This window comes from Rhodamnia argentea, chromosome 5 (assembly GCF_020921035.1).
Source record: "Rhodamnia argentea isolate NSW1041297 chromosome 5, ASM2092103v1, whole genome shotgun sequence".
Lineage (NCBI taxonomy): Eukaryota > Viridiplantae > Streptophyta > Magnoliopsida > Myrtales > Myrtaceae > Rhodamnia > Rhodamnia argentea.
In genome coordinates, this window is record NC_063154.1 from 738,340 (window position 1) to 760,771 (window position 22,432).

The 22,432-nt window shown below is 40.3% G+C and overlaps 1 protein-coding gene and 1 pseudogene across 1 annotated transcript; both read right to left on the reverse strand.

Annotated features, from left to right (window-relative positions):
- Positions 1-31: 31 nt before the first annotated feature.
- Positions 32-8,518, reverse strand: LOC125315190 (annotated as a pseudogene).
- Positions 8,519-18,914: 10,396 nt separating this feature from the next.
- LOC115731906 (40S ribosomal protein S6-2-like) lies at positions 18,915-20,639 on the reverse strand. Its single transcript, XM_048278954.1, has 6 exons — positions 20,634-20,639; positions 20,456-20,520; positions 19,570-19,624; positions 19,317-19,485; positions 19,162-19,174; positions 18,915-19,053 (listed from the first exon to the last, which is right to left on the reverse strand). Exons 1-6 carry the CDS (start codon positions 20,637-20,639, stop codon positions 18,915-18,917), a joined length of 447 nt encoding a protein of 148 aa, XP_048134911.1.
- Positions 20,640-22,432: the final 1,793 nt, after the last annotated feature.

A 22,432-nucleotide genomic window follows, 5' to 3' on the forward strand; every position in this document is an offset into this window, starting at 1 on the left:
CGTTCAAAGAGAAACAATGAAGTTCTTCAATTCCTGAATAAGTGAAGTATTATCGCAAGCGTTAATCCGTCATCTTCAAGCACTGGTAGGGTCTATTTTGATGGGAGAAGAGAGCCAGCAAGGAAGTGAGAGATGAGAGAGAGAGCTCTCTTGGGCTGATAGCTCGGCACTTGATGCCCCGCTCCTCGCACCGTCGCAAACGTCAAGTCTCCCGCATACACTTGCACATACCCTCCGACCTATATGCGTCAAAAGACGGTGCGGATTACTTTTGGTTCAGCAAACCGAGCCAATCGATCCCTTGAGGAGGAGGCGATCCAAGACAAAAACAATCAAGGGTACGTAACTAGAAGGGGTCAATGTCATGAAAACAAATAAGCCGCCTCACCTCGCCTCCAAGGAACCAAGGACGCCATGGATTCTTTGTGCGTGTTGAAATATAAATAACGCGCGGAAACTAACCAGGATCTTGCAAATAAGTCAATGCAAAAGCACAGAAAAATAACGAGGAACGATAAAGGACACCAGAGATTACGTGGTTCGGTCCGAATATCGGTACCTACATCCACGAGAGTGCCAGCAAGAACAATCCACTATAATCGGAGAATCGCATTTACAATCGCTCAATAACTCTCGTGTTTCCCGCACCTAGATTATACCCAAACCCTAAGTGTTTACAAATAAAACAACTCAATCGGATATACGAAAACTCACGAAGACAATTCTATCGTGTTGAAGCACGTTCGCACGGCCAACAAAACGAGAACCCAGACGATCGGAAAGCATTCCTCTGTGCAGCTCCTTCGGCTTGTGCCGCTCCTTCTCTTCTCCTTCATATGGCTTTAATAGGGATGAGTCGGAGAGCCACAAAAAAGCAGAACCTTTACTATCTTTCTCTTCAATGGGTCTCTCAAGATAACATATAATATATATGTAATCCCCTCTTTGTCGCCCAAGTGTGGCAGATAAAGAAAAAAATTCCTTTTTTTTATTTGTTCTTTCTGCCCCATTACTAAGATGGAGGGCGCACAAGATATACTCCAAACAATAGAATATTCGTGTGCACTTCTTTTATTCGGCCGGAGGAGTCCACGAAGCTAATCCGATCAAATCTTGCATATTTCAAGATTTTTTTCATCTCCGTAGAAATTCAAACACGAGACACAAAATAACAATTCTCCACCTTGGCTCGATGTTTGAAATCAAAGTCATAGTGCTTATTATCCATGCTGCTCTCCTGTCGCCCTAATGGGCGATCACTCTCTATAGACGCTAATAGTGCTCAAGCAGAGCTTGAGCTTCGCCAAAGGAACAGGCTTAGTCATCATGTCCGCGGGGTTCTCTGCTGTAGCAATCTTTTTCACAACAACCTTACCCTTCGCTAAGACATCTCGGATGAAGTGATGCCTAATATTGATATGCTTCGTTCGTTCGTGATAAACCGGATTATATGCCGGATAAATCGCACCTTGGTTATCACAGTGTATATCAGCACTTTTCTGTTCTAACCCAAAGTCCATGAGCAAACCTTGCAACCATATCGCCTCTTTCGCTACAAAGGTCGGTGCCATGTACTCCGTCTCGGTCGACGACAAGGCTACGTGGTCCCGTAAGGACGCCTTCCAACTAACCGCACCACCCGCAAGCGTAAACACGTACCCGGCTAAAGACCCGCACTCATCCAAGTCACCCGCATGATCGGAATCCACAAAACCGGTGGTCTCACTGCCATTACTGTCCCTCCGGTATACTATACCAACGTCTGATGTCCCCTTCAAATATTCGAGGATCCATTTCACAGCTTCCCAATGAGTTTTACCCGGACGCTTCATATAACGACTAACTACACCGACAGCTTGTGAAATATCAGGCCTAGTGCATACCATAGCATACATAATACTACCCACGGCACTAGAATAAGGAACACGAGACATATGTTCCTCCTCCTCCTCAGGTTGCGGCGATAACTTAACTGAAAGTTTAAAGTGCTTCGCTAATGGCGTACTTACGGACTTCGATGATCGCATATTAAAACGTGCGACAATTTTCTCAATATACTTCTTTTGAGACAAACGTAGTAATCCTGCTGATCTGTCACGCAAAATTTCCATACCCAAAATTTTCTTCGCAGCACCTAAATCTTTCATCTCAAACTCAGCACTTAATCGCCTCTTCAAGACATCAATATCAGACATATTTTTCGCTGCCATCAACATATCATCAACATATAATAGCAGATATATCAAAGACCCGTTCTCCAATCTCCTAAAATAAACACAGCTATCCATCCGACTTTTTGAATAGTCTTGACTAGCCATGAAAGCATCAAAACGTTTATACCATTGCCTAGGAGATTGTTTCAGCCCATATAATGATTTCTTTAACAAGCAAACATGGTCTTCCTTACCCGGAATAGCAAACCCCTCTGGCTGTCTCATGTAAATCTGCTCCTCCAACTCACCGTGAAGAAACGCCGTTTTTACATCAAGTCGCTCCAACTCGAGATCCTGTGCAGCAACTAAGGCAAGTAAAACACGAATAGAAGTATGCCTTACCACGGGAGAAAACACCTCACTGTAGTCAATGCCTTCCCGCTGGATATACCCCTTCGCAACAAGCCTCGCCTTATATCTCGTTGCCTCGACACCGGGAATGCCCTCTTTCCGTTTGTAGACCCATTTACTTCCGACAATCTTCTGACTCTTGGGTACTTTAACTAACTCCCATGTCTGATTTCGATGGAGTGATTCCATCTCTTCACTCATAGCCCCTAGCCACTGCGACGACTCGGAACTAGCCATCGCCTCCGAGTAAGACGAAGGTTCATCTGTCTCCACCTCGTCACCTACGGTCAAAGCATAAGCAAAATCTGTATAAGCATAACGTCTTGGTGGTTTAATTTGTCTTCTCTGTCTGTCTGCGGCTATACTACACCGCAGCTGTCTTGGTTGTTCATTATCACCTATTTCGGGAATTGCGGCCTCATCTGCAATCTCAACATCTGTTACCTCCGAGGTCTCCGGAGTCTCCACCTGAAGCTCCACCTCACTACTAACACCATGATCCGTCCGCTCCGCTGGTTGTGTCTCGTAACTCCTCTGTCGAAGCATTGCAATCTCGTCGAAAATCACATCTCTGTTGATTAGAAGACCGGGTGATCTGGGATCGGTGCACCACGCCCGGTAGCCTTTCACCCCATGTGCATAACCCGGAAATATGCACTTCTTTGACCTCGGCTCAAGCTTACCATCACTCGCTTGAGCATACGCGAGACATCCGAATATTCGTAATCCGGAGTAATCAACAGGTTTTCCCGACCATACTTCCTCCGGAGTCTTCCACTCGATAGCAGATGATGGAGATCGATTAATCGGGTAAATGACCATGTTTACCGCTTCGGCCCAAAATTCCTTGCCTATTCCAGCATGCGAAAGCATGCTCCGAGCCCACTCAAGTAAAGTTTTGTTCTTCCGTTCTGCCACGCCATTTTGCTGCGGTGTCCCAGGCCTTGTGCGGTGTCTCACAATCCCTTCTCTCTCGCAGAACTCGGTAAAATCTTTACCACGTAACTCCATGCCGTTATCGGTTCTCGGGCACTTGATCCGTTTATCCGATCGCTTCTCAATCAATGCCTTAAATTTCTTGAACCGATCAAACACATCAGATTTGTGCTTCGGAAAGTATACCCATACCTTCCTGGAATAGTCGTCGATAAATGTCAGCATATAACGAGCACCTCCTTTCGAAGGAACAGGAGACGGGCCCCGCACATCCGAATGAATATATTCTACCGGTTGCTTGGTCGAATGAATACCTGTAGCAAACTTAATCCTACGCTGCTTCCCAAAGATGCAGTGCTCACATAAATCTAACTTACTTGTCTTTTGACCCTTTAACAACCCTCTATCACTCAGCATCGTTATACCCGCCTCACTCATGTGCCCTAGACGCATATGCCATAAACGAGTTAGATCGGAATCCGACTCACCCGATGAAACTGCAGCAGCTCCCGTCACGGTCTCTCCCAGTAGATGATAGAGAGAACTCACTTTCTTCCCTTTCATCACTGTCATAGCACCTCGAGAGATCTTCAGCACTCCACCTTCAGCGGTGTACTTACACCCGATATCATCGAGTGTCCCCAAAGAAATAAGGTTCTTCTTGAGCTCCGGTACATGCCTTACGTCCGTCAATGTGCGCACTACGCCATCGTGCATCCGAATCCGAACTGTCCCTATCCCCACAACCTTGCGGGCTGCGTTATTCCCCAACAGAACTCTACCACCATCTACACCGCGGTAAGTAGTAAACCAGTTCCTATGAGGCGTCATATGATAAGAACACCCCGAATCTAGCACCCATTCATCTCCCGACGAACCCGCAGTCACACACAAGACAGCCTCTGCATCACTAGTGGTCTCTTCAAGAACGTTCGCTACCTTGGTTGTGGCTTTCTGCTTATCATCTCTATTTCTCAACTTAGGACGATCTCTCCCGATGTGCCCCTCTTCGTGACACTCAAAGCACTTCACGCGTCCCTTGGACTTTCTGTGGCGTGACTTAGATCTGCTTTTACCTCTGCTGCTATTGGACCCTCGTTGTTGCTCTCTACCCCGAATCACTAGTCCTCGCGCTACATCCTGCGCTAGGATGTCATCTCGCAACTTTCTCTGCCACTCTTTAGAAAATAAGGCGGACTTTACCTCTTCCGAGGTAATCGTAGTACACCCCCGCAAGAGTGAATCGGTAAAGTGCTCCCATGACTCTGGTAGGGAAGCCAACAACATCATGCCCCGCTCTTCATCATCAAGTGTCTTACCGACGTTCTTTAAATCCATCATGAGTTTATTAAATTCATCTAGATGGGTTCTGATAGACGTACCTTCAGTATATCCGAACTGGAACATCCTCTTCAACATATATAAGCGATTGTTCAAACCCTTCGTTACATAGAGTGCCTGAAGTTTTGCCCACAATGCTGCGGTATCCTTCTCCTCACCAACCTCTATTAACACTTCATCCGATAAATTCAACAGGATTAAACTTCTAGCTTTCCTCATTACCACATCCTTTTCAGCATCTGTCATCGTTTCGGGCAACTCGGTCTTGCCCTCCAATGCTTCTGCTAAACCTTGAGTTGTCAATATCGCCTCCATCTTGAGACTCCATAACCCAAAGTTGTTCCTCCCGTTAAACTTCTCAATTTCAGCTTTTACTCCAGACATAATTGCAATAACAGGATATCCAGATAATAATCAGACAAGCAAAAGCCCCAAATCACAATCTAGAATATCCGAACCCGGTGCTCTGATACCAATTGTTGAAATATAAATAACGCGCGGAAACTAACCAGGATCTTGCAAATAAGTCAATGCAAAAGCACAGAAAAATAACGAGGAACGATAAAGGACACCAGAGATTACGTGGTTCGGTCCGAATATCGGTACCTACATCCACGGGAGAGCTAGCAAGAACAATCCACTATAATCGGAGAATCGCAGTTACAATCGCTCAATAACTCTCGTGTTTCCCGCACCTAGATTATACCCAAACCCTAAGTGTTTACAAATAAAACAAATCAATCGGATATACGAAAACTCACGAAGACAATTCTACCGTGTTGAAGCACGTTCGCACGGCCAACAAAACGAGAACCCGCACGATCGGAAAGCATTCCTCTGTGCAGCTCCTTCGGCTTGTGCCGCTCCTTCTCTTCTCCTTCATATGGCTTTAATAGGGATGAGTAGAGAGCCACAAAAAAGCAGAACCTTTACTATCTTTCTCTTCAATGGGTCTCTCAAGATAACATATAATATATATGTAATCCCCTCTTTGTCGCCCAAGTGTGGCAGATAAAGAAAAAAATTCCTTTTTTTTATTTGTTCTTTCTGCCCCATTACTAAGATGGAGGGCGCACAAGATATACTCCAAACAATAGAATATTCGTGTGCACTTCTTTTATTCGGCCAGAGGAGTCCACGAAGCTAATCTGATCAAATCTTGCATATTTCAAGATTTTTTTCATCTCCGTAGAAATTCAAACACGAGACACAAAATAACAGTGCGGAGGCTCATCCTGCTAAGAGACCTCTGGGTTGAAGTCACCGGCACTCTTCCATCCGTATCCCCGCTGCATTTTCAGTCATTCGTTAGTCATGCAACCACTTCAATCACCAACAAACAAAAACATTGAATATATACCTGAACACCCAAACGCGGAGTCCATTGGACATGAATTCTTGCAGGAGAGGGATGATGGTGAAAGGGCTATCTCCCCAGCCCTTGATAACAACGCTGCACCCTTCCCAGTGGTGATCCAGCTTCGTCACGTTGGCATGAAGTGCCTCTTGCACATCTTCTCTGTTCAGGTACGCATGCATGTATATGTCACTACACGGGTCTAAGTTCATGATCTGCGAGAACAAAACGCAACCCGAAATTCTATTACCTTTGCAAATTTGAGTTAAAGGTTTTGCTATATCCTCGTTCAAAAGTGCAACATTTTTTAGGGGAAAAGAATAGAGCAAATGGATTTGAGCTCACGTTGGTCTTCTTGGGATGAGCAGTCAGGTTGGAGAAGCACAAAGGGGCGTAGATGTCGTAAATGTTAATGGGAGAAACATCATTATTCACATCCGACATAGCCGATTTGCATTGGCTTACTAGTTCGGTGACATTTGGTGAAAAGTCGCAATACTTTTGAATTGCATACCATGTTTCATCGGATATCAACGCATGCGTAGCAAAGTACTCGTACATCCCTTTATGGTCCGTCTCGTCATTGATTGCTGCATTTCCAATCTGCACGCATGTTCAAGTAGTCCTTTGAATTATACGCCTATGCCCAATGATTTGGCCATAGCAAACGCTTAGTTGTTAGTTAAAATCCCATCCCATTATAGCAAATGGGAAAATAAATTAATAGCCAAGACGTGCATGATGATATGTAGCTTTTAATCATCCATTAGAACGCAGAAAGCCAACACAAAAACGCACGCAAGCTTAAAGCATTTCTCCAGAAAAAAGACTCATTAATTTGCGGAAACAACTTACTATAATCCCTTTGAGGTTGATAAGGGTCTTGTTTGCCTTCTTGTTGTAGGTTAGGATGGTGTGAGCGAGCTCAGGTACGAAATGGCCTGCGTAGCTCTCGCCTGAAACGTAAAACTCCCGATCCTTGTACTCGGGAAACCTCTCCAGCCAATTTAACAAGAACACATAATTGTCCGCTGCTGTTTTCCTGTCTCCATTTGCGCTATAGTCCGACGTTGTGTTAGAATAAGAAAATCCGACACCAGCCGGAGACTCTAGGAACAATACATTCGCAGCTGCCCTCACAAAACAAATAATTTTGATCCGCCCTATCAGCGAAAAGAAAAGGTGAAATACTTTAAAAACAACTACACTATATTTTTAAGTACTTCACCAATATTCCATGCAAATTTATTTCTGTAGAGAGTCTTCCCGTCGCTATGGACTCGGAACGGTCCGAGTTCCTGCAGTGCTCCATAGAGAGATGAGCAACCGGGACCTGAAAAAAAATAAAATAAAATAAACAACTAATGCTTACTCGCTTAAACGCACCAGAAAAAAAAAATTCAAATATGCTTTGCAATATAATGACGTATAAAGATAACCAATAGAATGAGATAGATGGCTTATCTGTGCTTACAAAGAGGACGGTGATATATTAATTGGACCGATTCAGTTGTGCCATATTCTATATCACTCTATTCAGATGTTTGAATTGACAAGATGAATAAGGTAAATTAGAAAATGGAAAATCATGATGAATAAGGTCAACCTTGCTAGCCCTTGTCTCTGACCAGTGGCCGGAGTAAGAAAGAGAAGAACAAAAAGAAAGAAAATAAAAGATTTGAAATTTATTAAAATAATATTAAAAATTGCCATGTCAATACCGACTAGCCAAAGTTCACTGGATGGAATGTGAAAAAATTTTGGTACTGAATTGACAAAAAATAAACTTTTAGGACTGAATCAGCACCATTACAATGGGGCTATTACTACCATGCTATTATATATCTTGGCTATAAAAACTATGATAAATCCCCTAGTGAAGAGAATGATATACTTGTGCGGGAGATCAAGCGAAATTATGAAAATTAAAGCACTCACCTACATTAAGCCATAAAAGAAGTGGCACCGAGACCTTATTTCGCTCCGCTTCGGCAAAGTAATAAGAGAAGGCTCGACCGGTCGATTCATCGACGGTGACATAACCACCATAGTGATCAAATTTGACTGGCGGTTGTCCAGGCAACCTTTTGATTCTATCTTTCTCCTTCAGTCCTTCTTGACCATAAATCCTAGTATTGAGAATTTCATGATGGTCACTCACCTGAAAAAGGCTCGTGTCGATCCCCGACTTCTCCAACTTGGCTTTGTATAGAGAATCAAGAACATCTCCTTGCTTCTTTCCATGGATATGAACAAGCGACAACAAGAAACATCAAGAGAAAAAAGGAAGAGAAGAGCGTCCTCTAGGGTTTCTCTCCATTCTCTCCGCTCTCACTCCTCTATGAACCGCCACAGTTTAATATATAGAATTGGATTTGAATTATTAGTCGGAAGAAAGAGAAGATGGCAATTGGTGATTGAACGGGAAAGTCTCCACAACCTGAGTGAGCTTGATTAGATCTAGGTAATGATATCCATGCAATTAATAGTTTTATTTCATTTTCGGAATCATGTCGATTGCCATGCAACTCCAATAGAAACAGCGTTTGCTCATATGGAAACACATGCAGCTTACTTACTATAGAAATACTTTCCTTTTATTGAATCGAATCGAATCATATATGATTTGCTACCAAATATGGATATCGTGGCTTAATATTGATGATGTATCTACAACTAGAAAATTATTCTACAGCTTCCTTTTGTTACCATTTTTTTTTTCTCTTTGATAACCATATTTAGTGTTGAAAGTTATGATTTTCAGCTCTTAATGTCTTCACATGGGCCTGATAACCACTAAATACACACAACTTGATTAATTGGTTTAAGTCAAAAATCACTCAATATGGTAAGTAAGAATGCCTTACTTAATTAACTGATAAAAAGACAATGGAAAAAAAGATTTTACTGGTATATTTTCAAAACATTCCAATAATGCTCATTATATCAAGTACAATCTGAAAGCAATAGAACTTACTTAATTTCATATGTTATCAAATAACTTTTGTATTTCATTTTCATCATTTTTCAGGGCTTAATATTCGTTACTTAAAACTTTTTTGATCCTCTGCTAATGCTTATTAACCTTCCTCGCCAGCTTAAATTTTTCACCTTGTATATGAAATTACCAACTTTCTTATGCGACTAGCCAACTTTTATCTGTTCAAGTTTTGTACAAGCTAGTCCGATTTACTAACTCTCATTTGAATTGATTGAAATAGCTTTAGATTCCCCTAAAAAATTCAAATGTTCTAAAATAGCCTTTACTGAGACTTCTCATTACTGGTAAGCATGATTGTTGACGCCTAAATTTTGACTAATCTATTTTTTGCATAAAAATTAGAACTAATTTTAGTTCTAAATAAAAATCATCTCACATATTTATTTTTAGCGTACATTGCATTGGCATATAATTGGGCAAACAGAACACTTAATTTAGCATGCGTCTAGACTAGGCACGGGATGGAAAAATACACCGAGAAGATTTGAAACTTCGGGGACTGTATTGCAAATACTTAAAACTTCGGGGATCGTATTGCAAATACCAAAAGAAGATGAAGAAGGGAAGATGAAGAAGAGAAGATGATGAAGGGAAGGTGATGAAGGGAAGATGAAAATGGAAGGTGAAGAAATGAAGATGAAGAAGGGAAGATGAAAATGGAAGGTGAAGAAATGAAGATGAAGAATGAAGGGTGGAGAAATTTGGCTATAAAAGGGAGAGAGCTCTTGAGAGGAGTTTTAGAGAGAAAATTTGAGGGGGGAGTGAAAGAGAATTGAGAGAGTTTTGAGAGAGTTTTTGAGAAGAATTTTTAGAGAGGAAAAAGAGAGTTCTTAAGCAAAATCAGAAGAGAAAATTCGAGAGTGAAGAAAAGAGTTTTAGTCGAGCATCATCTTCGACGAGTCCCGACATTTCGCCTCTCGTCACCCAACAACGCCATTGCTTGCCATTTTCGACGACAGCCGTGTTCTTCCAGCTCCGATATCTTGAAGGGAACTATAACGTGTATGTGAGTAAGATTTTGTGTAATAGAAGGTAATCCTTTCCATCTCGATCTACAAAAATGTAATCGTTTGGTTTGAATATTTGTTTGTCTATTTTAGACATGCCACGTGTTCCAAAGTTTAGCATTAGTACATGTTAATTTATTTTTGTAAATACTCGTGATTGGCTGCGTTTCCTTTCTTTCTAAATCATCCGTGGTGTATATCGCACAAAGTTCTATGTTTTATATTCTCATAAAAAAGAAGAAAAAATCAAAAAAATTGCATCTTTGAATTTCAAGTAAAATCCATCAAAATTGCCAAATCAAATATTTTTCATGAAAATGGTACCGAAAGGGCGTTAGAGTAATCTAGCGTAACCAAATCCCCGAATTCAAAATCTCGGTTTCGCAGAAATAAGATAGTTTTCTCCCGCTATTTTATTTAGGTTTCTAATCAACCTACCGAAAATGATTAGTGGCGACTCCAATTCAAAACACGTTGCATGTTAATTATTTGAACCTTAAGTTGCGATTTGGTATGGACTTGGGAGAGTCCGAGTTAGGTTAGTTAATTAATTAACCCGATAATCCATTAGCCTGGAATTTAACTCGTTTATTTTTCTAGGTCGCGACAGCTTGGCGACTCCATTGGGGACCCAAAGAGGACTTAGGCCAGATAATTTCATGAAAAAGAAATCACTTGATTTGGTAAACTTTGGTTGAATTCTCATTCTTAGGTGTTAAATGTTTTTGCAGATTGGGAGTTATAAGGGGAGGAGTGATCGGCTAACCCTTTGTTTTGCAGGTTTGGTGAATTGGAATTGTGATTTAACTTTTGAATCATTGAAGCGGTGTTTGCCTTTAATTGTCGTGCATGATTTATCGTATTTGCACTACACTGCACACAACCCGTGACCGGACCTAGGTCACACTAATAGTTTTAAGATGGTATTTAGATGGTTCTTTAACCTTGGCAGTAAGGCTTCGCTAAAGGTTATCCCATCCGGATCCCGAAATTTTTTTCAAAAAAATGGCTCAAGGGTCGTTCTTATGCACGTGAGGCTACGATGCATGAGAATTGCCCTTGTCGACCGAACCAAGCCGAAGTGATTGAACCCGACTAGTCATGACTATTGTACGCGAGGCTGCGACTAGTCATGATGATTACGCGCGAGGCTGCGACATGTCGTTTCGTTCATCATTTCACTTTGCAAAAGCCTTTTGGATAGATAGAATAAGATTTAAACTCACAATTCATGCGCATGTCTTTGTGATTGGCATTTTCTTCGTATGAGAGGTAATTTCTTGTCTCTTGTACCCTGTTATCTCATTTTTATTTTGGGCCAGTCCATGGTTTAGGTTGATTTTTTAGAAGTTTCATTGTCTTATTTCCAATTTCGCACTTTTCTTCCGTAGCTTTTACAATTTCATCGGTTGTCCTCAATTCTGATTTGGCTTATTCCTGTTGTGAGATTTTTACTAAATTCTACGATCGAGCTTTGAGTAAGTGCCAAACACGAAAGTTATAGACCTATGTTTCAACTAATATTTTGCAAAATTTCAGAATTAAATTCATAATTTAAGATGGCCCTTCGTTTTTTCAACAACATGCGGTTATAACAGTTTTCTGAACGTGATTTTTTTGGAAAGACACATTAAACTGATTTGATCCGTGCATTTCTAGTCTGATTGGCCAACATAAAAGTTGTTCATCACCTTCTCAACTATAAGCTCGTAAAATTTGGACATGTTTTGATCAACGTGCGAATTAATACGAATTTTTTCGTAAAAGAGGACAAACTGAAAGTTACATGTTTCAATCATTTGGTCATAATCACTTTGTTCGTTTTGAGTCTAGAGGGATGTCATGGGCCGGCTCGCTATTCTTGCTCCCTGTACTCATTTTGGGTTTGTTACTGCGTACAGGTAATTTATCACGGATCCTCCATATATTACTCGATCGGTCGCAAAGAGGATGGCCGACATTAACGCTGCCGTTAGTGCTGCCCTAGACGAGAAACTTAGCTCCTTGACTGAGCGCTTTGAAGGGATGATGTCCCGAAAGATGGAAGAAATGATGGTCGCCTTCACCGCCAAACTTCAATCATCCGCTGCCAGCCCGCCGCTTCCTGCTCTAGTTCCTCCTACGGACAACTTCGGTAAAGCCTTGGAAGCTACTCCCTATCCGACAATGCCACTAGATGATGTGATCATCACGGGCGTGAGCTCGAGCACGCCGCCCGTAGTCCCAATCCCTCAAGCCACCCCCGTGGCCCCGGGATTGAATGGTGATACGGCCAAGCTTTTGGCCCGGATGGTTCTGGAACTTGGAGAAATAACATCCCGGACATACAATCCGATCCAAATGAATTGATCTTTTCAATTCAAAGTTCGCAAGGAATACGTACAAGGGTAAAGCGGTATCGTTTCAACTCGTTTATAACATGAGAACGTACATTGACGCTTTCCTTTTTGATTTTTACAGGGGTCACCGCCTTTCCGGATAGGGAAGTATCCATTCTCCCCGAAAAATTAATGAAATAAGAAATTCCTGGAGCCTTTGACAATCTCATGTCTTGAATCGGATAATGAAGTTTTGCAACTCATTTGCATGAGCGGGGGCAACTCCCAATCCACGCCCCTAAGAAGTTTCTTATGTGCTTGCGAATTCTGTCCACCAAGATAAAAAGTTGCTGCATTTTACATGCTCAAAAACACTCATACATTGCATAGTTTGCGCATGACTGTTCCTCATGTTTAATTTACCAACTCTGAATAAGGAACATGAACTACATAAGATACATCGAATGTATGGAATGGGGCGAGACAGGATGATGAAAGGCAATCCTTTCCCAAACACGTCCAATTTTTTCAGGCGAGATGAACGGTGGTAAAATTCCGCATTCCCCAAGGTAAAGAGTTTTCTCGCCAAAGGTACGATAACTGAAGTGACGGAGGCGTTCATTTCTCTATCCTAAACACTACAGGTTATCCATTGATTAACCCTTTTGCGCGGTGGTTTCATTTCTTTACCCCTGTCAAGAACCACCCCACATCGGGGTCCAAACGAGTTAATTCCAGCAGCAACACGAGGTAAATGGTTAGAAATTTTCTTGCTCGAACTAACATTAATCTTCGGGTGTTTCTTTGCATTTATACTCGAATTTTAATTCAAGTGCCTTAGGATGATGAAGAGCATTCATTTCTCTATCCTATACACTTCATTCTTCGCATAGCCCACTTGAGCCCGCAAATTCATTTCTTAAACCCCTGTTGGTGATCATTTGCTCATTCCAAAGGCGAAGATAGCATTTTCCCAAGGATTAGAATTGGAGATGGTCGGGTCAACAGAGAATTCCCGAATGGACTCATTTCTTGTATGCTAGATTTTTTATGTTTACATAATTTTTCTTTGTAAATGTTTATGTTTGTTGTAATTCCTGGTTCAAAATCATGGGATTGTAAAAAAAAGGAGAGGCAAACTCAGCTTAAAGGAGAAGGGCCCGCTCTCGAAAAAAGAAAAAAAAAGCAAAATAAAGAGATGTCGAAGAGCTCTCAAAGAAAAAGGAAAAGAAATCTCTTCTCGAAAAAAAAAGAAGAAAAAAAGAAAAATGAGAGTCGGGAGTAAGAAAAGCAAAGGCTGATCTCATATGAAAATTTCAAGCATAAGAAAAGCAAAGTGCCTACTAAAAGTAAGGCCAATGCACATTCATTTGTAAAGTACTTCTGAATTTTGAATGTACATTTTTGCATGTTAAGTTGTAAATTCCATGTACATGTTTGCATTGTGTCTCTTGCAAATCCTTGACAGACACTTGTTGTGAAGAAGACTCCCCAAGAAATCGGTTTGCAAAGTGCAATTTTCAGTAGAAAACTACCATCCCTCATTCAATGATGGTATTCTTTCTGAAGACATTTCCAGAAGACCAAGATCGGTGACTAGTTGGCGATGATGACCAACGTCAAGCCCCTTCTCATTTAATTTTTGAGCCAAAACGAGCCTTTTCGTTCCTCGGTCCCCAATCCTAGCCACCGTGCAACCCTTCAAAAGTCTTTTCTGACTAGGGCACTTGAGTTAATAATGTAGGGCTCAATTATTTTAAGCATCGCTCGAAGAAGTTCGAGCAAGATTATTTCTCTCTCATTTTTGCGGGGTTCTTGACTTGTAAACCCGGAGCAGATAACGAAGAAATTCATTTCAGTAGCCTTGACTCAACTAGAGTCCCCTTTGTAAACCTTTGACCTAGCCCTCATTACGGTCCTAATCAAGACCTCCAGATCGGCTCGGTCGTATCAATTGCGAGATTACTTGGATTCTTATCGAATGCGATGATGGAAAGATTGAGTGATTTCTCTTGAATCCTGCAGATAGGATAAATAGCTTTTCTCGAGAGTGAGAGAAAGCCCTTTCGGACTGAAGTCCCCCCATTTAACTCACATTCGAGGTATTCGTAATGTGAGAACCTCCCTGGACAAAATTGGTAATGCAAACTTGACAGAATGGTTATGCATGAACCATAGTATGAGTGATTGCATTATACTCATTGTTGAATATGTTTGTGTGTGTTACCTCTAACATTCTATGATAGGTAATACATTCCCGATGTTCGAGTTCCCTCCCAAGGTCTCGAAATTCATCCAAGGATTATTGAATGAGCAAGTTTTGCTGGCAAATGCCTACCAGGTACGATACGAGCAATCTGTTTCGTTCCTTGATTAATCGTTTGGAGAACCCAGGTAAGTTTTCTGAACCCCTTTTCAAATTAACAACTCTTCTGATGATAGTTGTTATGATTCAATTCGAGCAATATGCCCCTTTTGTACTTATCGATTCCATTCGATGGTGCTCCTATCAAATATTGTTCAATTCGGGCAATATGCCTCTTCCATCAAGACGCGAAGACATATGCACTGGCGATCTTGACATCTTATCAAATCATAACGACGTAGCTCTTATGATTTCGGTCTTAGATCACGAAGACGTATGCACCGGTGATCTTGACCTTTAGTCGGCTCATAATGACATAGCTCTTACGATTTTCGGCTCCTCTATCAAATCATGAAGACATAAGCACCCATGATTTTGATCCAAACCAAATCATAACGACGTAGCTCTTATGATTTTGGTTCCCCTTTGTCGAATCGTGAAGACATATGTACCGGCGATTTCAACATTTAATCAACTCACAACGACGTAGCTCTTGTGAACTTGATTTCACTTCTTTCGACTCACAACGACGTAGCTCTTGTGATCTCAAACGACACATATATCTTGCGCTGTCTCGCATTAGGGAGAAGTCTCCGATAACGGATAGGCCAAATACCTTAAGGTCCTCGTGTTTGCAAGAAACTTGGAAATTAAGGGAATCGTCGACTTACGAGGTATTTGATAAAACATGTATTCTCGTATGCGATCCATGTGCGGGTTTCTTTAACAAAAAGAGAGGAGGAGAAGTTTTAGCACATGTTATTTACGGTCTTGCATATCATGCATCACTTCATAAAAATGGGATTAAAACTCCCGCCAAAAAGTTCATTCATCATTTGCACTGTCAAAATTTAGGGTTCAATTTTGTCTTTGAGCGGAACCTCTACGAGCCTCCACTCAAAGAGGGGCAGCTGTTGACGCCTAAATTTTGACTAATCTATTTTTTGCATAAAAATTAGAACTAATTTTAGTTCTAAATAAAAATCATCTCACATATTTATTTTTAGCGTACATTGCATTGGCATATAATTGGGCAAACAGAACACTTAATTTAGCATGCGTCTAGACTAGGCACGGGATGGAAAAATACACCGAGAAGATTTGAAACTTCGGGGACTGTATTGCAAATACTTAAAACTTCAGGGACTGTATTGCAAATACCAAAAGAAGATGAAGAAGGGAAGATGAAGAAGAGAAGATGATGAAGGGAAGGTGATGAAGAGAAGATGAAAATGGAAGGTGAAGAAATGAAGATGAAGAAGGGAAGATGAAAATGGAAGGTGAAGAAATGAAGATGAAGAATGAAGGGTGGAGAAATTTGGCTATAAAAGGGAGAGAGCTCTTGAGAGGAGTTTTAGAGAGAAAATTTGAGGGGGGGAGTGAAAGAGAATTGAGAGAGTTTTGAGAGAGTTTTTGAGAAGAATTTTTAGAGAGGAAAAAGAGAGTTCTTAAGCAAAATCAGAAGAGAAAATTCGAGAGTGAAGAAAAGAGTTTTAGTCGAGCATCATCTTCGACGAGTCCCGACATTTCGCCTCTCGTCACCCAACAACGCCATTGCTTGCCATTTTCGACGACAGCCGTGTTCTTCCAGCTCCGATATCTTGAAGGGAACTATAACGTGTATGTGAGTAAGATTTTGTGTAATAGAAGGTAATCCTTTCCATCTCGATCTACAAAAATGTAATCGTTTGGTTTGAATATTTGTTTGTCTATTTTAGACATGCCACGTGTTCCAAAGTTTAGCATTAGTACATGTTAATTTATTTTTGTAAATACTCGTGATTGGCTGCGTTTCCTTTCTTTCTAAATCATCCGTGGTGTATATCGCACAAAGTTCTATGTTTTATATTCTCATAAAAAAGAAGAAAAAATCAAAAAAATTGCACCTTTGAATTTCAAGTAAAATCCATCAAAATTGCCAAATCAAATATTTTTCATGAAAATGGTACCGAAAGGGCGTTAGAGTAATCTAGCGTAACCAAATCCCCGAATTCAAAATCTCCGGTTCGCAGAAATAAGATAGTTTTCTCCCGCTATTTTATTTAGGTTTCTAATCAACCTACCGAAAATGATTAGTGGCGACTCCAATTCAAAACACGTTGCATGTTAATTATTTAAACCTTAAGTTGCGATTTGGTATGGACTTGGGAGAGTCCGAGTTAGGTTAGTTAATTAATTAACCTGATAATCCATTAGCCTGGAATTTAACTCGTTTATTTTTCTAGGTCGCGACAATGATGGAAGAGGAAAAATATAACTTGTATCAACATTTCCTAAACTGTAGTTTTTTTTTCTTTTTTTGGTAAAATCGAAGAATTTTACATGTTCATTGTTTTTTTTACGAGAATCATCTAAGATTCGACTATTTTAATTAATTAATTATCATGACCCTAATTTAAAAGCGTATATTAACAAAGTACATTTTTTACAATGTTTTCTGAAGTTCACGGTGGAATAACTCCTTTTTTCTTTGTTCGAAAAATAATTCCTTTTAATCTATAATTCTTTAGTTCAAGATTCCTTAGGGGGTCTTTGGTAAATGTTGTGGACTCTTTATAATTGCAATATATATATATATTTATATTATGTTAGAGAACAAAAATTACCATATAGGTTCAAACTCATTACAAAAATATTCTTTATAGAAATCAGCTTGCATGTTAGTTAGTTGAAGAGAGGAAATAAAGTTCATATACAACACAAATGGCAAACAACATATGGCAGTGGGATAAAATATCATTATTCTGATTAATAGGGATTGTCTTGTATTTCATGACAATGTGTGGCTTTTAGATTTTCAATACATAGCAGTTTTCTTGGTTTCCATTTGTGATTTTAATTAATTATTTATCTTGAGGTTATTTTCTTCACAACAACAATCTCGGGAGTGTTATACTCGTTTAGAGGGTGGAAATAATGTAAGACTTTTTTTTTTTTGACACTATGCCCAAATGTAAAGAAGCTAATGGCCAAAACTAGGTCATGACTATACAATTAATCCATAAAGCTCGACTGGTGGAATGTCCAATAAACTTATCGATCATGACAGCCACAAGGCTCATCGATGCAATACCTGATGAGCTCATCCATTACAAATTGGCAGAGTTTTGACACGTGGTGACAATCGATTCACTTGAAACATGCACATACATTTGAAGACTGAGCCAGCTAGGATCCATCGACTGAGAACGTAGCTAAAGAATCAAGAGCAATTATAAATCATACGTAGAGTGACGCCCAAGTCAAACCAGTTAAAAATTGTTGCGGAGCAAGACCAAACACTACTTAGGGCATCGTCCATTGTGCAACCAGCCCAAGAAGATGGCATCATTAAACTGCATTTAATGATAACTCAAAGGTCTTATTCCCTACAAACGTATGTCGACGGCGAAAAAAAGCTTTGTTCCAAGAAAGAAATGAAAAATAGCAATACAGTTATGATCTACCACTTCTTTGGCCATTATTAGATATGTCGACTTTGCGCAGAGGGAGAGATTGCCATAGAAGTGATCAAATAATGGACAAATACTTGTGCTTAAAGTGAAGCGAACTTGTTCTTAAACCTGGCAATGACATTAGAGATTGAGCAAATGCGAGAGTTAAGAACTCATAATGCCTCCGCTAAGCCGTAGAAGAAGAGGAAGGAATCCTTATTATGCGTTGCCAATTTATTAACCGTGACATAACCTCCATAGTGGTCAAAGCTTGGCAACTGTAATGAAGCAGAGAGAATTCCATCGCTGAACATGGCATATTACCAATCTATCAGTTGATGTAAGCAAAGCATGCACCAGCACATCAGCCTCTTAGAAAACTCTAAATATTTTCTCCACATTCCTGTATAACCTAAATCACTCCATCCGCATATGAGCCAACTGAACTTTCTAAAAATAAATTTCAAGTTCTGAGACTAAGGAATAGCAACAACCCAACGATAGAATGTCCCTGAATTCCGAGGCAGAGCTAAAAGCTATAAGTAAACTTCCCAATGACAATTCTCTGAATTCTCAGCTGCCAAAATTGCCTTAACTGAAATTCCTCGTTTCACCAAAATCGATCAAAAAGTAGAAACAACCTAAGCTGCAAGAGAGGCTTTGAGGCATCAGACAACCTGGATCTGTTCTTAGCAAGCTCTCACCGCAGCGCTCAAGCTGCTCCTTCAACCTAGTAGCAAGAAGCTTCAGGCAGTCAGATGCCTCTGCCTTTGCCTTAGCAATTCTCTTCTTCTTGTCAGCAATTCGTACACTTCCTTTCTAATGTCAATGGCCTAACTTTCTAATTTTCCCTATCGAAAGACAAGAGAAGAATGATCAGAACGTGTTTATAACTCAACATAACATCAAGAGTCAAAGTCAAATCAGAATCGATGCCTTTTAATAAGCCAAAAGGAAAAGAAAACAAATTTGAATAATGATGAAAACCCTCACCAGATTTAGTAGCGAAGGTCCTGCGACATGGATTGACATATTTCCTAATGTCATCTTCCTTCGACAGGTTAAACAAGAGACGAACATGATCGGGAGTCATCCCTCCCTGCTTCATTGGAAACCCTTGTTTGTCACAGCCTTCCATCATCTTAAACACGTAGCCGAATTGCTGCCTCACATAGAGGACAATCAATAATGGAACTGATTAAAAAAACATTGCCAAAAGCTCCATAAAACTATTGCAGACACATACCTCACCCAGACCACCCCTGAGTTCTTGTGAGATCCTATTATCAAAATCTGCCCGACTGCATGAAAAAGATTATAAGGACTTCATTACACCACATCCCTTTTCTTTTGCTATAGAGAAAATCGGCCATTAACCTCTACAGATAATGATATTTCCGACGAAGACAATAAAATAAGACTTAGGATTTACAAGAATCATCAAATTGTTATGATCCAATCCTTAAGTATGAAATGCTAGTGATGTTGGATTCCATACAATAAGATCTAGCACGGCAGCATGGCCTATAAAGAACATGGGTAGCCAGACAAAACCAACATTGAATCCAAAATGTCAAAAAAAAGAATCTCAGTTACCTTTCAGAGCTAAACTAATTGAATAAATATAGTCCTCACCAGCTTTGGACATGTCTAAGCAATAAAGAATTAGCTTTTTCTTTTATACTAGAAACTGGGTCAGATATCCACGCAAAAAGGTCAGATTTTTATGCTCAGTGTACTTGTTAAACAATGAGGTTCATCTGGACCAAGGTTGGAATCTAGTGTTGGAATTTTACTAACAATCGAGGTTGTGCAAAATTGTATTGATAACTGGAGTAAAAGAACAACAATTGGCTACCAAGGCCATAGTACCATCAAAAGGTACCTATGCTTCGACATTTGCTACGTAACAGACAAGTCAGAACTGGATCATTTGATCAGTAACTTTCGATTTCTTTCCCTAGTTTAGAGTTGAAATCAACAATAAGCAACTTTTCTCAACCCAATTTGGAATACCCCAAAATTACTCCCTATTGATTACCCCATCCCACAATCTGTCCCTACAATCCATTCAACATTTAGCATTGGCAATTCGTGAGGGCAATTCTAGTCCATAGAAAGATTCAACTTACAGCTTCTGGTCATCTTCGATTACAAGCTTCTTTTGGCAACCAGTGATGGGATTCACTATATTGAACTTGATGATTATAGACAGGGAGGGAAAAAAAAAAAGGACGCGTTAGAGAATTGCGAATCTCGAGCGAAAGTCAAACCGAAGTAGAGGCGAGTAAACGAGAGTTGAGAAAGTACCTTCATGTTGATCGTTGGGAGAGTTGGAGGGGGAGCGCTTGCATCGAAGGGCCGATTCGCTCCAAGAAGCCGCTTTTGGCCGCCTGAGTAGAGCGGGACTTTCCAGGCGGATTAGGGTTTCGTCTATGCTTTTTTATATACAGTGTTGTGTCCGGCGTTGACTCTTTACATAGACTAGAATGACCAATTTTCCTCCTTTTTTTAATTCCCTTCTTCTTTTGTTGTTTGTAAAATGCCGAACCCCCCAAAAATATTTAAAATAAAAATAAAAATAAAAATATTCCGTAAGGTAAAATCTAGGGAGAAAGTGTCATGGATTAGGGTTTTGGCCTGCGCTTGTATATTCGGTGACATTTGGTGAAAAGTCGCAAATGCTTTTCCAGTGCCCAAATGCGAGTTTTTGTGTGAAAAGTGAAGAGACATTCTTCGAAGCCTTCGTCTTCCGCGAACTGTCAGATTCGGGCGGAGGGAATCTTCCAGCCGCCGGTGGCATGATGGGACCGTCGCTCGCCGACGGGAGGTCGCCGAACCAAACGGGGCCAACATAGGTAGATCAATCCAAAAGAAAATTTAGTTTAACCGAGGATGTATATGAACTAATTAAATATGTGTTGACACCTAAATTTTGAATTTTTTTTAAGCACAAAAAAATAAAACTAATTTTAGTTCTAATAAAAAAAATCATCTTTACCATATTTAATTTTTACTCACGCATTGTATCTTGCATTGGAGTATCGGCGGCACAAATTTGAACTTAAATTTGACAGGCAGGAGGCCACACAATTGTCAAACACGGCAGATTTTGGAGGGCGACACTTGGAGAATTTCTATTTTTGCATATCATCCCCGAAAGTTTTTTTTTTCTCTGGTCAAATTAAGTGCTCCCTTTTACGCCTAGTCCAGTACAGGAATTGTTTAAAATTAAGAGTCCACCGAAGCCAATCCGCCACTGTTCAAGCTCGTTTGGTGCTCCTGATTCACACTATCTCGAGCTGTTGTTCAAGAGCAATTCTTTTATTGTTTGGCCTCTGATCATGCACGGTTTGGTGTTAATTTTGCTACTTTTCAGTCCCGATCTTAGCAGTTGTTTAGTCCTCTGTTCAGTGCTGATTTTTACCGCTGTTTTGCATCCGTTCAGCCCTTATTCTAGCTGCAATTTGGTATTGGAATCCCCTGTCGATTAGTGCTGGAATTTGCTGCTGTTCTAGTCTTATTTTGTCACTGTTCTTAGTCTAAAAAGTGCTATTTTTTGGACGATTTCATTAGCTCTGCAGTGCAGATTTTTGCTAGCCGTTCGGGATCAAGTATCACACTTTTGAGCGCAATCTCTCCGCTGATTAGGTGCTGTTTGAGGTGCGAAATAGCTGTTGTGATTTTGCCTCACTAGTCCTAATCGTGTATACGAAACCTCCCTAGCTGATTGGTTCGAGAATTCGCCTGGTGCTCAAAATTTTCTGCTAAAGCTTTGGAATTAGGTAATGATTCTTATCTCGAGATATGCTGGAAGTTGGTGCCACGATTTGAATATTTGATTAACTATTTGAGCTATTTCGTGATCCAACGAAATCTTTTTAAGTCGCAGGTGATCAATTAGGAAAATATTTCCTAATTCGCAACCGCACATATGGATTTGATTCTATCCATAGGGCTTTAGATGGAATCATTGACATAGCGGGTATTTTGAATTTTTAGGATCTATCTATCGGGCTTTAGATCGAAACTTGATTCGAAAGAAATTGCGAAATATTCAAGAGGATTTATTTGCTTCCATATTTGAATTGAACTAATTGGATTTGCTA